Here is an 18,636-nt window from a genome sequence, read left to right as displayed (position 1 = left end):
TCAACGTCACTGTGACCTCTCCAACTCCATTTTCAAGCTTGTTAACGCCATATCTCAGGAATGCCTTGACGGAATTTAATAAAATTTGCCTCAAACATGAACTTGGCCTCAAGGATGAACTGATTACATTTTGGTGGTCAAACTTCAAGGTCACTGTGACCTCACGAATGCCATTCCCAAGTTGGTTAACGCAATATCTCAAGAACAGCTTGATAGAATTTCTTCTGATTTGGCTCAAACATCGACTTGGACGCAAGGATGAACTGATACCATTTTGGTTATCAAAGGTCAAGGTCACTGTGACCTCTCGAATGCCATTTTCAAGCTTGTCAACGTGATATCTCAGGAATGTCTTGATGGAATTTCTTTGAATTTGCCTCAAACGTCCACTTGGACTCAAGGATGAACTGATTACATTTTGGTGGTCAAAGTTCAAGGTCACTGTGACCTCACACACCCAATTTCCAAGCTCTCTAACACAACATCTCAGGAGCGCCTTGACGGAATTTCTTCTAATTTGCCTCAAATGGCGTTTTGGACTCAAGAATGAACTAATGGCGGAGGCATAAGTCCGCGTTGCGGTCGTTCTAGTTTACTGGCTGCAAGCAGTATGTGGAGAAGATACCTACTGTATCATGTGAATTGAGCTTGTGTGGTATATTGTAAGTAAGTATATTGTACTAAAATCGTGGTTAAGCTCTAGGCCCATTATTGTGTTTATCTCCCCTACTACTCCCAGCCAGTATGGTTGAATTACAGCACAGTCCCAAAAAGTATGAAAGTGGTCGGCCATGGTGTTACGTTTTCCGCTTTGTTTACATAACCGGCATCATTTCAAGTATGCATACCGTGGCGTGCATTGTGTGATGCTATGGACTGCACAAAACATTCAAAACTCAGCTGCGGGGTCAAGGTGATTGATTGGAGACAATACGAGTCGGACAGAGACTGTAGTAGGCTAACGTTAGCCTCCACTACATTACACACTGGCTGTTTTCATACTAGCAACAGGCAACAACATGGATACTGTGAAAGTGGACAGGTTGAACGTTGTAAAAGTGGATTTTTACGTTACTGCAACAGCGATCATAAAGGCAGTATGGATTATACCGGACAGATACTGGTAAGTCACTTTGCTTGTTGCACAACACTGTCTGTAGTGTCTGTCTGATAGCAGAGCTAACCAGCTGGTTAGACAGCTAGCGGCTGCTAAAAGCTATCAGCTGACGAGTCTCGGGCCAGAAAGACCACTATTCGCCTCCCGTGTGAAACGGTGGCAGTTTCGTTAAGGTCACTACAAAATGTTTGCACTGCAGATTAACGGTTATTATATATATGCGTTCCGGGTCAGGGCGCTGGTCTCATGTCTGCGGGGCGGGGTCTATGGACCAAGCTCTATAAGTTGGCTTTTAGAATTTTTTTAATCTACTTTCGTTTCGAACAGTGGTCCAACCACCGGGCCACGGACCGGTTCCCGGGCCACGGACCGGTACCGGGCCGCAACTTGGCTACGAGCCCGGTCCACCAAAAAAAAATAAAAAAAAATAAACATAGGCTATAATATTATAGGCTGTGTGTGGTAGTTGCATTGAACTTGGCGTACAGTATGTCTGTGCTGCACCTTTACTCACCCCTGCCACACCCACCAACACACATGCATGCAAGCTAATTAGATGGTGATGGCCTGCACATGTGTGAGGTGCAGTGATGTGATGGCCTGCACATGTGTGAGGTGCAGTGATGTGATGGCCTGCACATGTGCGGGGTGCAGTGAGCTTGACAAAACATCACTTGAGTTTCTTCAGAATAGGTGGGGGAGATAAAAGGCGGCCGCTGCAAATGACGGTGGGCTGAAAAGGAGGCTATGTTTGAACATCTCTGGATCAAACTCCAGGCTAAATATCATGATAATGCTAAAGCACTGAAAACGTTGCTTCTATTTCCAACATCATTATCTGTCCCACGGCAAGGAAAATACGTGCTGTCGTGTGTCTAATATCACCCCCCCCTTCCCGCCGGTCCGCAGCAAGACTGTCTGTATTAAACCGGTCCCCAGTGCAAAAAAGGTTGGGGACCCCTGGTTTAGAAGATATTAACCCTTAAAGTTGTGAGAGGGTGTGGCCTCTCAGCTAAATTGTCATAACTTCATGTCCGATTAACGAATCGACACAAAACTTTGGGGAGATGTTCGGATATCGTCACTGACCATGTGTGCCACATTATGTTCAAACCAACCAGAAGAGGACACCATAAATGCCCAAAATGGTACACAAAAACAGGACACAAAAAAGGCCATAACTTCACACCTGTTTTTCTAATGATTGCGGAACTTGGCATACATAAATCAAGGAGGCTGTACTAGTCAAAATCTGAAGTTTTGTCATCATTGGTGAAAATGGGCGGGGCCTAGGTAGTAATAACTATGTAATAGCTGGTAAATCAAAATTAGTTGATACATCACAGAGACATGAAATTTGGCCCAATTACAGATATTGGTAACTATTACTAGCTCCAGAAATATTTTTCGAATCGGCCTGATGGGGGCGCTATAATTACAGGTTAAAATTCCCAACTTTGAAAGGCCATAACTCCCACGCAGTTTCTCCAATTTTCAAGCACCTTTTTTCCACACGTTCACCTGAACGTGCTCTACAAATCTGCCTCAAGGACTATTAGGGGTTCAATTTGGGCAAGGCTCGAACCCCTGCTATTGCCGCTTGCGGCTATATTATTGGTTGAAATTGGTCAGTCCATGCTTGTGTAAGCTTTGCCTTTTAAACACCTTGCCATGCTTCCTTTTCCTTTCTTTCAAGATTCAAGATTCAAGATTTTTATTGTCACTCCATGGTACAAGTATCACGTGTGAAATTCTTGTGCTGTGGACTCCGTTTACAACATAGTACAAATATAACAGGGCATATGAGTGCAAAAACAACAAGAGACACAACAAGCAATAAGGCAGTATAGTGATAAGACAAGTCAGAGACAGTGGCATATTCACTGCACATAGGTGCACATGTCATGTGCATACTTTAGACGTGCTTAAACATTTTAAATTCGGTGTATTTGACATACAGTACAGGTGCAAATTGCATATTCCTTATTAAACATACAATTAAACTCGGCGTTTTAAATTCGGCGTATTTGACATACAAGTGCAAATAGAATATTCCTTATTAAACATACAATTAAACATTAGACATACGTAATGGTAGCAGCTACAGTACGGTACAGTACGGCTACTACACTATTTGTGTATGTTAAGGAAACCCTTCTTTGCTTTTATTTATTTTTGTTCTTTGTTTTTCTCCTTTGTTTTTGTTTATATTGTATGTTGTTGGAATTGTTGTTAATATTGGTTTAATTTCTTAGGCAAGAGACCTCACATAAGCCCATTAGGCTTTCTTGTCTCTTACTGCACAACATTTTCATACACTTGTATTTTTGGTTTATTCTTGATTTTACTGGGTGCAACAACAACAAAAAGCACACTGCATATTTTGTTTTACAGGAAGTAAACATGGTTGAATTTTTATATTGAAAATCCAAAACTACTACTACTTCTTCTTCTTCTTCTTCTTCTTCTTCTATAATATTGTTAAATAGGTGACACACTATGACTGGGGATGTGATCTAAAAGAGTTTTTTCCATTTAATCTCAACTTTAAAAATGCCAATGATTTTTTAAGTGCCTAAATTATGCATATTAGACAAGCTGACTATGACATTTTTTATTAATTTAATTTTTAAACTTTTTAAATTGTTTTCTAAGCTTGTCATCATTAGAGCAGAGATGAAGATTCCAACCAAAGACTACAACAGCTGATTTCACTGATCACTTCTCTCTGCTTGAAGGTGGTAATCCTTGAAATGACTGAATTTATCTGATAAGTAAAATTTCAAATTCAGTTTTCTCCATTGAGATTTAGGAAACTTTGGAAAAGACTTTGCACAGAATTAGGAAAAGTAAACTAGCAAAGAGTCAATCCCACAATATTTTTTGTGTGAATTCCTGATGGAAAGGTAGCTATTAGCTAGTGAAAGTACAGAAATGAGATGTGAAGAAACGTCACGTTATAGCTAGCTGAATAAACCTCACTCTCTACATGTAAATGTAACCCATCTATCTTTTACTTTATTGGAATCTATGCCATCATCACATTATTTTTCTTCCATAACCTCTAGGTGCACCAGCGGTCGGCGGAGCGTCTTCGGGACCTGTGTTGTGCCAACCGGGGCACCTTCATCAAGGTGGGCCAGCACCTTGGAGCCCTGGACTACCTTCTCCCCGAGGAGTACACCTCCACGCTGAGGGTGCTCCACAGCCGGGCTCCTCAGAGCAGCATGGAGGAAATCAGACAGGTCATCAGAGAGGACCTCGGCAAAGAGGTGGGCCATCACAATAGACTAGCTTTCTGCTATCAGGTTAACATGTCACTTGTGCTCAGAACTCATGTGTTGGCCAAAAACACAAAATTAAATATGAGAGGTAGGGTCAAGTTGACAGTCTCAAGTCTAGACCCAAGTCAAGATGTAGATTAGCAAGTCAAGTCATGTCATTAATGTCAAGTCTCAAATCTAAATGTGCTAAACCAAGTCAAGTCAGAACAAATCGAGTCCAGTATCAATTTAATATCCTAAAGAAAACAAAAAAATATCTAGGACTTTTCAATGCAATATGGTTTTAATAGGTTACAAACTTGGTAAGAGCATCATGAGGAGAACAGGGGGAGAACATGCATGCAAACCTCACACAGAAAGGAACGGGAATCATGCTACCAGTGCCAGAACACATGCTGCCCCCCCCCATATTGCCTAAAAAAATGCACTAGCCACACTGAACTCTCTCTCTCTCTCTCTCTCTCTCTCTCTCTCTCTTTCTGTGTTAATATCACCAAGGTGCAGGGAAGCACCATGTGTCACATGTGTGGACCAGTGACATCACTGGTCCACACTCACTCAAATTAATAACTCATTAAGTCAAATCAACTCTCAATAACTGTCAAACGAGATGAATGATGAATAGTTTGACAGTTATTGAGAGTTGATTTGAGTTAATGAGTTATTAATTTGAGTTAGTGTGGACCAGTGATGTCACTGGTCCACAGTTTAACACTCAATAACTGTCAAATTAAATGACAGACTTCAAAACCGTTTACAGTTTTCTGATATACTACTGATGTTCTAATGATACAAAGCTGGTTGAAAATGGGCGCAGTGTTCCTTTAACATTTTATTAGTAAGAAGACATTCAACAAGTCAGGTTGTGGAGGGTGGCTGTAGAACATAAGACATACAGTAGGAGTGCGTTACACACACTCACACTCATGCATGTCCGCCCCCTCATCCCCAGAGAGAAAGCAGCCTTGGCCAGTACTTCCTGTGTCCATATGGGTCTCGTGACTCATCACCTTGGTCACTATTGCCAAACACAAGGGGGGTTGGCAGGGATGACTACTCCGTCCAGCCCACCTACCTACCCCGGGCCGGCCCCCACCAACACACACACACACACACACACACACACACACACACACACACACACACACACACACACACACACACACACACACACACACACTGTAGTACAGCCTGACCCATATGTGTGAAGGAATTTCACTGCCAAATTGATTCCAATGGGAATAATGCATTTGGATTAGCAAAGGACTGTATTTGAATAGCTGCTGTAAAGTGTAAAGGACTGTTTTTGAATAGCTGCTGTAAAGTGTAAAGGACTGTTTTTGAATAGCTGCTGTAAAGTGTAAAGGACTGTTTTTGAATAGCTGCTGTAAAGTGTAAAGGACTGTTTTTGAATAGCTGCTGTAAAGTGTAAAGGACTGTATTTGAATAGCTGCTGTAAAGTGTAAAGGACTGTATTTGAATAGCTGCTGTAAAGTGTAAAGGACTGTATTTGAATAGCTGCTGTAAAGTGTAAAGGACTGTTTTTGAATAGCTGCTGTAAAGTGTAAAGGACTGTATTTGAATAGCTGCTGTAAAGTGTAAAGGACTGTTTTTGAATAGCTGCTGTAAAGTGTAAAGGACTGTTTTTGAATAGCTACTGTAAAGTGTAAAGGGCGTTTTTACTTCGTTTCGAACTTCGGAATCTCGCACTATGCCAAGCTGCTCCCAGCAGCGCACCTACTGGAAAATGTCTATTTTCTCAAAATTGACATTGGCATCTGATTTATTACGTGGCCACCCGCTCTGCCCCGTGACCACCACGTCACGTGACCACCACGTCACGTGACCACCACGTCACGTGACCACCACGTCACGTGACCACCACGTCACGTCCGCGCCATATGCCCAGATCCTCACTCTGCTTTTTTACAGCAACCTACTCGGGTGTTGTCTTCTCTTGACCCTTGCTAGCTAACGGTTAGCTCTTAGCCAGTAGTGAATACCTTTCGCCTTGTGTTCCAACAACCGTAACGGGAGCGGCGGACGAGGACTGTGGGGGATTTCTTTCGACCCGGCCATCTTCGCCAGGAACGGCGGGACCGCCCAGGCGTGTCCGTGGCCTCTAGCCTATCATCTGTCTCGCGCAAGTGTCATTTAGCGCTCTGGGGAAGATACTGTCGGTATGTTTCCGAGAGCAAAGAGAGGTTTGGGCGTTGCTCGTTCCAAAATAGGCGTTCCAGCGCAATGTGTTAGAAAAAGGAGCCTGGGTGCTCTCAATTTTAACGCCAGCAAATAGCTGGTCTTAGCGCAAACAACCCCACTACGCCAGGCGTACGCCTGAGCGCAGACAGCATTCTCCGTGCAGTACAGGAAATCAAATTGACTGTTGAAGAAATGGGCTTTGTGCCCGGGCTTGTGCCTTGTTTCTCTCAATTTTAACGCCACCAAATAGCAGGTCTTAGCGCAAAAAAAACACTTCGCCTGAGCGTTATGGGGCGCACACAGTATTCACTACACCTGAGCGCTATGGGGCGCACACAGTATCCACTATGCCTGAGCGCTATGGAGCACACAGTATCCACTACACATGAGCACTATGGGGCGCACACAGTATCCACTATGCCTGAGCGCTATGGAGCACACAGTATCCACTACACATGAGCGCTATGGGGCGCACACAGTATCCACTACACATGAGCACTATGGGGCGCACACAGTATCCACTACACATGAGCACTATGGGGCGCACACAGTATCCACTACACATGAGCACTATGGAGCACACACAGTATCCACTACACATGAGCACTATGGAGCACACACAGTATCCACTACACATGAGCACTATGGAGCACACACAGTATCCACTACACATGAGCACTATGGAGCACACACAGTATCCACTACACATGAGCACTATGGGGCACACACAGTATCCACTACACATGAGCACTATGGAGCACACACAGTATCCACTACACATGAGCACTATGGAGCACACACAGTATCCACTACACATGAGCACTATGGGGCGCACACAGTATCCACTACACATGAGCACTATGGAGCACACACAGTATCCACTACACATGAGCACTATGGGGCGCACACAGTATCCACTACACATGAGCACTATGGAGCACACACAGTATCCACTACACATGAGCACTATGGAGCACACACAGTATCCACTACACATGAGCACTATGGAGCACACACAGTATCCACTACACATGAGCACTATGGAGCACACACAGTATCCACTACACATGAGCACTATGGAGCACACACAGTATCCACTACACATGAGCACTATGGAGCACACACAGTATCCACTACACATGAGCACTATGGAGCACACACAGTATCCACTACACATGAGCACTATGGGGCGCACACAGTATCCACTACACATGAGCACTATGGAGCACACACAGTATTCACTACACATGAGCACTATGGGGCGCACACAGTATCCACTACACATGAGCACTATGGAGCACACACAGTATCCACTACACATGAGCACTATGGAGCACACACAGTATCCACTACACATGAGCACTATGGGGCGCACACAGTATCCACTACACATGAGCACTATGGGGCGCACACAGTATCCACTACACATGAGCACTATGGGGCGCACACAGTATCCACTACACATGAGCACTATGGAGCACACACAGTATCCACTACACATGAGCACTATGGAGCACACACAGTATCCACTACACATGAGCACTATGGGGCGCACACAGTATCCACTACACATGAGCACTATGGAGCACACACAGTATCCACTACACATGAGCACTATGGAGCACACACAGTATCCACTACACATGAGCACTATGGAGCACACACAGTATCCACTACACATGAGCACTATGGAGCACACACAGTATCCACTACACATGAGCACTATGGGGCGCACACAGTATTCTCCATGCAGTGCAGGAAATCCTTGCTTGGATCCATTTACGCACGGCATGGATATCACTCTCCTCGCGCCTGCACACACTCTTCTCTCCTCGGAATGCCACGTTGAGTTTCAACTGTAGCCTGCATTCCAGAAAAAACACACATTGATTTAAAAATGAGAATTCGTTTGTCATGGTTTTATTAGGCTACATAATTCCCGACCATACAGGTCTGTGGTGTAACATTGGATTACTTTAGGTAGGAGAGGTTAGGAGAAAATAAAAAGCAAATGTTGATCTTTTCCAACCATTATACGTTTAATAGGACTGCAATAGCCCTCTCCACTTCCCTCGTCGGGGGGAGAGAGAGAGAGAGACACGGGGCATACTGCCTCACCTCGTAATAGAGAGCCGCAGGGATGACGTATTTTTGTAGGCTGAATGTGGAAGTCCCGAACTTCCTGGTTCTTCACTGTTTCTGTCTATGGGATTTTTGAATGGGTTTTTGGCGCGATGCTTCAAATAAGGTCTGTGGGCAACGCAAGTTTAATCAAACGCGAACCAAGGTTCAGCGGGATAATCTTCACACATGAGGACCACTTTCATGAGTTTTGAAGCGTAACTGCGAGCCCTAGAGGTAAAAAGCTTGTGCTAAGCTAATCCAGAACTACACACAGTGTCGCATAGGCGTCCACGCATTGATTGCGAGAGAAAGAATTTCCGCGTTCACTCGTGATGACGTATAATATCCGCGTCGACATTGTAGTCTCATTTAGCCGTTTGCTAGCTAGCCACCCTTTTAACGGCACATAAAAGCTTCAAAACTCATAAAAGTGGTCTTCATGTGTGAAGATGATGTTACTAAACACTGGTTCGCGTTTGATTAAGCCAGCGTTGCCCAGAGAGATTAACTGAGAAAACTGTGAAGAACCAGGACTGTTAGCATCGATGATTTCCGGACTCGTTACTGCGGCTCTCTATTGGCAGTAAGCTATTCACCTTATGTAGCCACGCCCATTTGACCCGGTTCTGTGGCCGTCCTACGACTTCCGGCTAAAAATAATAATAAAATAAAATAAAAAATGGCTGCGCTGCTCCAATATCATCTAACTCTGAATTAACTAATAATTTAGCCAATTGTATGTAACATACCAAATAAAAGCAAATGGCAATGTCTAAGAATGCAACGCCATGTAACTGGCTCGTTAAGTCTCGCATTCCAGGGAATTACGTTAACGTCTGCGGGTCTTTATTAACGTTAATGGCTCGCGCTGCCTCGGAGGAGAGAAAGCCATCCGAAACTTTCTTTGTTGGAGTCCAGGTATGTTTTACAAGAAAGTGCTCGTCATTGTCGACGATAACGTTATCTGACCTGGCTAACAGTGGATACTCCGCTTGCTTGCTGTGTACCGAGCTCAAAGTAGTAGGCTACGTTCTTTGTTTTACACCCTGCGCTGTCCACTACAAAAACGACTCTCTTCTTCATGACGTTCTTTCATATTTGGCGCCGTGACCGCCGGAAGTGTTAGACGGACCCGGAAGAATTTGGCCCACTGTAAGGTCTGAACATAAGGTGAATAGGCCTAGCTCCAAAAGTTAACTGTTGAAAATTCGATGTCTGGTTTTGTCACGAGTAGCCTACAGTGAAGTCCCTCTCGCCATCAAGCAGACAGTGACGGAAGCATGTGTCTTTATGTGCACCAACGGGTAAATGACGGGCTAAATTGGCGGGATTCGATGTATATATATTAATAGAAACAAATAGAAAATAGCTGATTAATAAAATGTGTGCTGGTGGAACGAAATTCAACTTCAAATAGAGCAGCATCACTCATCGCGGCTCAGTACGCTGCGCAATTACGCATGCAGTATAGGCCCGCAGCGGAGATGCAGGAGAAGAGAGCCCGAAAAGGAATAAGCATATGTCCATACAGTCAGACGTTTGGGCAGCAGCCCTTTTTCAGCGTGTGAAATGGCAATAATACACAGGTGATTCACAGGTGGGCATGAGCACGTTATTTGATTTCTATGACAGCCTCACATCTCTCTCAAGTTCAAGTTCAAGTTTATTAGTGTCCCAAAGGGCAAATTGAGTTGCAGCAGATAAAGGCATACAGATAAAGACACAGACAAGAAGAACAATATAGGTGACATGTTTTGTTTACATGTTACATACATGTAGTTGATCAGTCACAGAATAAGAGGCTAAGTGAACGTCACACAGTGACCGATAAAGTGACAAGGTAGCAATTAAAGTGCACAAACGACCAGTAAAGTGCACAGAGTAATAGAAAGAATAAATCAATAATACAAAACATAATAGAATCAGAATCAGAATCGCTTTTATTGCCACAGTATGCAAGTTACATACGAGGAATTTGTCTTAGTGTCTGTATGCAGCGTAGCGGTCACATCAATATACAGAGATAAGAAGTAGGAAGATAACTAATGCCTACCCCAGACTAGAGGATAATTTGCAAGATTATGGCCAAGATTCCCCCCTCCCGATTTTCTCGGGGGTGCTCCCGATTTGAGCCTCGTCAGGCAGATAATCTTCCCAAATGATCCTGTAGTGTGTGGGGTTCAAAGATTCACAATCGGGAAGACTGCCTCTTCCCGATTGTGAATCGGGCATATCTAACATGTTAGATATTTACAACTCGACAGGCGATTGCATCTTGAGCAGAGAGCCAGTAGTAGCTGTGTTTCCATTACACTTTTTCGCAAAATAATCTGGTCCGCGTCCGCCCGCAGCCCTGCACAGAAACAAAGGATGAGGAAATTGTCATCGAGGTGAAATACCCGTGCGTCTTTGAACGGGACGGAAAACGAATGCTATACTGCAAAGCATGTAGCCTACAACAAGCGCTTAGGTCTCATTTGCTTCCCGCATCGGCGAGTGTCCGCATGGAAAAGTGAGTCAAATCAGCAGACGCGCCCCTCCACAAGGCTCCTGTGCAGACGGTTTTCGCCTGTCAGCCTGTCATTCAGAGAGAGAGGGATTGCAGGGCCGCTTCTGGGCCTTTTGGGGCCCTATGTTGAGTGGGGGCCCCAAACCACTGTCATCATAGTATCCCTGAATGAACATGAGGAGGCATAGGCTACTTCATTATCAATTACGCCTTTAATGAATAAATTAAGCACAATATGAACAATAACTGTTAAAAAATATATGAAAATGAAAGTTCACAAATATTAGTTAAACAAATCCTTTCAGTGCAAATGCATTATAAAAACAAAAAATAAGATTTGTTTAGAAAACGAAATGACACAAATGTATTATTATTATTATTATTATCATTATTACTACTACTACACCCGGTGCGCACACTGAATAGGCCTATTATACTATATACTATAGACTATTATATTTACTTTTCTGTCACATCATCATTATTAAGCCGGCTTATGACTGCATAGTATCTTAATTACTCAAAATATAAGGCGACTAAAGTTGGCCACCCATATTTTTATTCGGGCAACCAAAAGCTCTTGCCAGGTTGCCCCTCAGGCAACCACTTTTAAAAGGTCGAGCCCTGCTTCCAAGGTGAATCCTCGGCATAATCTTCTAGTGTGTGGGGTTGCGTTTGAACAGACGCGATTGTGTGTGTGTCCCAAGATTGAAATGTTAAAAAATCGGCTCTCTCTGTCCTGTAGTGTGTGGGCTCTCAAGATTTTTATAATCTTCAAGGATTTGAAAATCCTCTAGTCTGGGGTAGGCATAAGACAATCGCAAAGTTGCAAGTGCAATCAAATCGAGTCAATATATACAATATGTACATGAGTGGTGAAGTGTTCTGTGGATGATAAATATTTTGATTAGATTTTATTAATTCATGCTTGCAGTGAAGCCAGGGCCCCACTGAAAAAACTGCAGAACTTTACAAATAACACAACAATTACTAAGTATAAAAAGATAGGCTACATACAAAAACAATTACAGGGTTAAGAATATTTCAGGGCAGGGCAGCAAGGACAGGTAGCAGTCATGGCATTGCTGTTATTTGTGCGGCCAACTAAAGAGTCTCATTATATAGTCGAACTGCAGTATGCAGAGTTGAGTTTCTCAGCCTAACATAAATATGAATTTACGTTGGATTTACATGAGATTTACAGTCAGAGTTAAAGAAGAGTTTACATTGAACATACATGAAATTTACAGGCTAAGTTAAATAGGCATTAATGTGCAGGGAATTTACATGAATTTACAGTCCAAGTTAGACAGGCATTAAATTAGATACAGTTTGAGTTCCAGTTTTATGGCGGGGGGGAGTTCAGTTGAGTTTAGGAGGAGGTAGTGAGTTTGTGTGTGTGTGTGTGGGGGGGGGGGTTGTTGGTGAGGTCCTTGGCGGAAGGGGTTTCCGGGCCTTGTTGGTGAGGCTGATGGTGGTTGGGAAGAAGCTGGTCTTGTGGCGGGTGGTTCTGGTCTTGGCAGACCTCAGTCTCTTGCCGTGGGGGAGTGTCTTAAAGAGTTTGTGGCCAGGGTGGGAGGGGTCAGCCATGATCTTGCGAGACCGCTTCAGTGTCCTGGCTGCATGCAGGTCCTGGAGGGATGGCAGGTTGCATCCGATTATCTTCTCAGCGCAGCGGATGATGCGCTGAAGTCTGTTGATGTCTTTTTGAGTGGCAGCAGCATACCAGACGGTGATGGAGGAGGTGAGGATGGACTCAACGATGGAGGTGTTGAAGTGCACCATCGTGGCCTTTGGCACTTTGAATTTCTTCAGCTGCCGCACAAAGTACATCCTCTGCTGTGCCTTCTTGGTGAGAGCTCTGATGTTCAATCTGGATACCATCACCATCTAAACGTGTAAAATGTAGGTGTAAAATATTTTCAGTTACACACACTTACTTTTTTACTTGTAGACTTTCACAAGTTATGTGAGCAAATACCTAATCTGTGATCAGCTGTCATTAACAATGGAGGCTAGAATTCTGGTTGGTTGAACCTTTCTCCTAACAAATCAGATTTGGGTTTCATTGACCAGCATGCTCTGTGCTGATTAGACTGCAACTACTGTATGGAATAGGTGCAGGGCAGTTTGAGTCTTTATGATGATTTGTTCATTTCAAGTCAACACCTCTACATGAATTTCACTTTCGAGTCCCCCCACCCCCAACCCCCTACTTTCTCACATTTTGATATCACCTCATGCTAAACAACCGGTCAATGCAAGAACATCAAGATTCAATTCAAGATTCAAAGATTTTATTGCCATGTCAACAAAAGTTGATAGGAATTTGTCTTGGTTCACTCTCAGAGACAAACAAAAAACATAGCAGCCAACGACAGGAAACATACAGGAACAGTTGTCAGCTACAGCATATACAGTAGAAAGTCCATACAGTTTAAGGTGCATACAGTTTAAAGTGACAACGGTAATGTGTCAGTGCAAATTCAAGTGCCTTATGGCTTGGAGGTAGGTGCTATCTCTGAAGCGAGATGTTCTACTCTTCATACTCCTGTATCTCCTGCCTGATGGGAGGAGGTTAAATAGGTGGTGTGCTGGATGAGAATGGTCTGCAATCATTTTGTTAGCCTTCCTGATTATTCTTTTTGAGTAAAGTGATGACAGTGAGGGGAGACTACAGCCGATAATTTTAGCTGCTCGGCGTACTACTCTTTCCAGCCGAGTCTTGTCCTGAGTGGTTGTGTGACCAAACCAGACAAGCATGGAGAAAGTGAGCACACTCTCAATAGCCGACCTGTAGAAGTGGGTCATGGCTACTTTACTGACCCTGAATTTTTTGAACATAGACTTAATTTACCATTAACAACATAAAGACATCAGTTAACATGATGAACAGGTGAACCACTATGTTACATTATGGGTGGAGCTGTTAGTCCAGTTGATTCCTTCTTGGGTAGTTTGGCCTGTGTTTTAGTGTAGATTTGATTTGGATTCATGCAAATACCAGTTGAGTCTGCCATTGTTGCATTCTTTTGCATAGTGTTTTACTATGACGTTACAACACCTATACCTTATGTATGATACATACTGCATGTTAAAACACCTATACCTTACATATATGTATGATACATACTGCATGTTAAAACACCTATACCTTACATATATGTATGATACATACTGCATGTTAAAACACCTATACCTTACATATATGTATGATACATACTGCATGTTAAAACACCTATACCTTACATATATGTATGATACATACTGCATGTTAAAACACCTATACCTTACATATATGTATGATACATACTGCATGTTAAAACACCTATACCTTACATATATGTATGATACATACTGCATGTTAAAACACCTATACCTTACATATATGTATGATACATACTGCATGTTAAAACACCTATACCTTACATATATGTATGATACATACTGCATGTTAAAACACCTATACCTTACATATATGTATGATACATACTGCATGTTAAAACACCTATACCTTACATATATGTATGATACATACTGCATGTTAAAACACCTATACCTTACATATATGTATGATACATACTGCATGTTAAAACACCTATACCTTACATATATGTATGATACATACTGCATGTTAAAACACCTATACCTTACATATATGTATGATACATACTGCATGTTAAAACACCTATACCTTACATATATGTATGATACATACTGCATGTTAAAACACCTATACCTTACATATATGTATGATACATACTGCATGTTAAAATACCTATACCTTACATATATGTATGATACATACTGCATGTTAAAACACCTATACCTTACATATATGTATGATACATACTGCATGTTAAAACACCTATACCTTACATATATGTATGATACATACTGCATGTTAAAACACCTATACCTTACATATATGTATGATACATACTGCATGTTAAAACACCTATACCTTACATATATGTATGATACATACTGCATGTTAAAACACCTATACCTTACATATATGTATTATACATACTGCATGTTAAAACACCTATACCTTACATATATGTATTATACATACTGCATGTTAAAACACCTATACCTTACATATATGTATGATACATACTGCATCATGCATTTCCAAGGGCAGATTTTACTAGGATTGGGAGGGAGATTATTTCTTGTTTTATTGCACCATCTCTTTTTCTACCATTGTCGGGTGACATTCTCAAACAAACTGGGCAATGGTGGCCTTAAAGTTAGAGAAGTGAGCTTGTGACCGGAAGGTCGTTGGTTCAATCCCCGGGACCGGCAGGATAAATCTGGGTGGGGAAAGTGAAAAGGCAGCGCTTGCCCCTCCCTCATGACCACCACTGAGGTGCCGTTGAGCAAGGCCCTTAACCCGCAACTGCTCCAGTAGAGCTGCTCAGTGGCCAGCAGATCAGTACTGTGGTTGTACTGGTCAGCTTCCAGGTGTGAATGTGAACAGGGCGCTCCTGAAAAAGAGAACATTGCTCTCAGTGAGACTCCCCCTGTATAAATAAAACAATGTCTTGTCTCTAAAGGTGTTTTACAGCTGAAACATGTTAAATGTTGCTGTCTTTTCCCCCCATTTTGCAAGTTTTCAGGCTTTTTGCATCTCACTTATAGCCATCTTTAAAAAAAAATTCCCATTACCATTTCCCCTAAAAATGATAATTAACCACGGAGATGTGCTAATAAGGTGAATGTGAATTGCCATCAACTAGAGATGTAACGGTATGAAAATTTCACATCACGATTATCGTGGCCAAAATTATCACCGTTATCGTATTATCACGGTATTCGTAAAAGATTGCTGAAAATGTTCAAAAAGTACTGAGAGACTCACTGAAATCATTTTACCACGTTTTATATTGAAAACTCAGACCCAAAAATAATTGATATACTCACTGAAATCATTTCTCCAAGGCTGCACATTTGCATCTGGGAGACTGTTGCCACCCTTGGTTGATGGACAGTATTTACCATGTTTTTCAAAGCACTGTAATCACGGTACCACGGTTTTAATGATAATGAAAATTTGAAACGGTACGGTTATCGTAAGGAATTTTATCACGGTTATCATTAACACAGTTATCGTTACATCCCTACCATCAACCCTTGCTTGGATCCATTTACGCACGGCATGGATATCACTCTCCTCGCGCCTGCACACACTCTTCTCTCCTCGGAATGCCACGTTGAGTTTCAACTGTAGCCTGCATTCCAGAAAAAACACACATTGATTTAAAAATGAGAATTCGTTTGTCATGGTTTTATTAGGCTACATAATTCCCGACCATACAGGTCTGTGGTGTAACATTGGATTACTTTAGGTAGGAGAGGTTAGGAGAAAATAAAAAGCAAATGTTGATCTTTTCCAACCATTATACGTTTAATAGGACTGCAATAGCCCTCTCCACTTCCCTCGTCGGGGGGAGAGAGAGAGAGAGACACGGGGCATACTGCCTCACCTCGTAATAGAGAGCCGCAGGGATGACATATTTTTGTAGGCTGAATGTGGAAGTCCCGAACTTCCTGGTTCTTCACTGTTTCTGTCTATGGGATTTTTGAATGGGTTTTTGGCGCGATCCTTCAAATAAGGTCTGTGGGCAACGCAAGTTTAATCAAACGCGAACCAAGGTTCAGCGGGATAATCTTCACACATGAGGACCACTTTCATGAGTTTTGAAGCGTAACTGCGAGCCCTAGAGGTAAAAAGCTTGTGCTAAGCTAATCCAGAACTACACACAGTGTCGCATAGGCGTCCACGCATTGATTGCGAGAGAAAGAATTTCCGCGTTCACTCGTGATGACGTATAATATCCGCGTCGACATTGTAGTCTCATTTAGCCGTTTGCTAGCTAGCCACCCTTTTAACGGCACATAAAAGCTTCAAAACTCATAAAAGTGGTCTTCATGTGTGAAGATGATGTTACTAAACACTGGTTCGCGTTTGATTAAGCCAGCGTTGCCCAGAGAGATTAACTGAGAAAACTGTGAAGAACCAGGACTGTTAGCATCGATGATTTCCGGACTCGTTACTGCGGCTCTCTATTGGCAGTAAGCTATTCACCTTATGTAGCCACGCCCATTTGACCCGGTTCTGTGGCCGTCCTACGACTTCCGGCTAAAAATAATAATAAAATAAAATAAAAAATGGCTGCGCTGCTCCAATATCATCTAACTCTGAATTAACTAATAATTTAGCCAATTGTATGTAACATACCAAATAAAAGCAAATGGCAATGTCTAAGAATGCAACGCCATGTAACTGGCTCGTTAAGTCTCGCATTCCAGGGAATTACGTTAACGTCTGCGGGTCTTTATTAACGTTAATGGCTCGCGCTGCCTCGGAGGAGAGAAAGCCATCCGAAACTTTCTTTGTTGGAGTCCAGGTATGTTTTACAAGAAAGTGCTCGTCATTGTCGACGATAACGTTATCTGACCTGGCTAACAGTGGATACTCCGCTTGCTTGCTGTGTACCGAGCTCAAAGTAGTAGGCTACGTTCTTTGTTTTACACCCTGCGCTGTCCACTACAAAAACGACTCTCTTCTTCATGACGTTCTTTCATATTTGGCGCCGTGACCGCCGGAAGTGTTAGACGGACCCGGAAGAATTTGGCCCACTGTAAGGTCTGAACATAAGGTGAATAGGCCTAGCTCCAAAAGTTAACTGTTGAAAATTCGATGTCTGGTTTTGTCACGAGTAGCCTACAGTGAAGTCCCTCTCGCCATCAAGCAGACAGTGACGGAAGCATGTGTCTTTATGTGCACCAACGGGTAAATGACGGGCTAAATTGGCGGGATTCGATGTATATATATTAATAGAAACAAATAGAAAATAGCTGATTAATAAAATGTGTGCTGGTGGAACGAAATTCAACTTCAAATAGAGCAGCATCACTCATCGCGGCTCAGTACGCTGCGCAATTACGCATGCAGTATAGGCCCGCAGCGGAGATGCAGGAGAAGAGAGCCCCAAAAGGAATAAGCATATGTCCATACAGTCAGACGTTTGGGCAGCAGCCCTTTTTCAGCGTGTGAAATGGCAATAATACACAGGTGATTCACAGGTGGGCATGAGCACGTTATTTGATTTCTATGACAGCCTCACATCTCTCTCAAGTTCAAGTTCAAGTTTATTAGTGTCCCAAAGGGCAAATTGAGTTGCAGCAGATAAAGGCATACAGATAAAGACACAGACAAGAAGAACAATATAGGTGACATGTTTACATGTTACATACATGTAGTTGATCAGTCACAGAATAAGAGGCTAAGTGAACGTCACACAGTGACCGATAAAGTGACAAGGTAGCAATTAAAGTGCACAAACGACCAGTAAAGTGCACAGAGTAATAGAAAGAATAAATCAATAATA

The 18,636-nt window shown here is 42.6% G+C and overlaps 1 protein-coding gene across 1 annotated transcript in view; it reads left to right on the top strand.

The window, feature by feature from the left end:
- adck1 (aarF domain containing kinase 1) overlaps positions 1-18,636 on the top strand; it is a gene marked incomplete at both ends in the record, with an annotated part of 257,552 nt that overhangs the window by 71,953 nt on the left and 166,963 nt on the right. The window contains one exon of the mRNA XM_083632906.1: positions 4,186-4,389. Within this exon, the coding sequence (XP_083489032.1) occupies positions 4,186-4,389 (204 nt within the window). The remainder of the gene's footprint in view (positions 1-4,185; positions 4,390-18,636) is intronic.

Source organism: Poromitra crassiceps, assembly GCF_964638095.1.
Source record: "Poromitra crassiceps genome assembly, chromosome: 3".
Taxonomy (NCBI): Eukaryota; Metazoa; Chordata; class Actinopteri; order Beryciformes; family Melamphaidae; genus Poromitra; species Poromitra crassiceps.
This window is presented reverse-complemented; position numbering and strand designations above follow the sequence as displayed.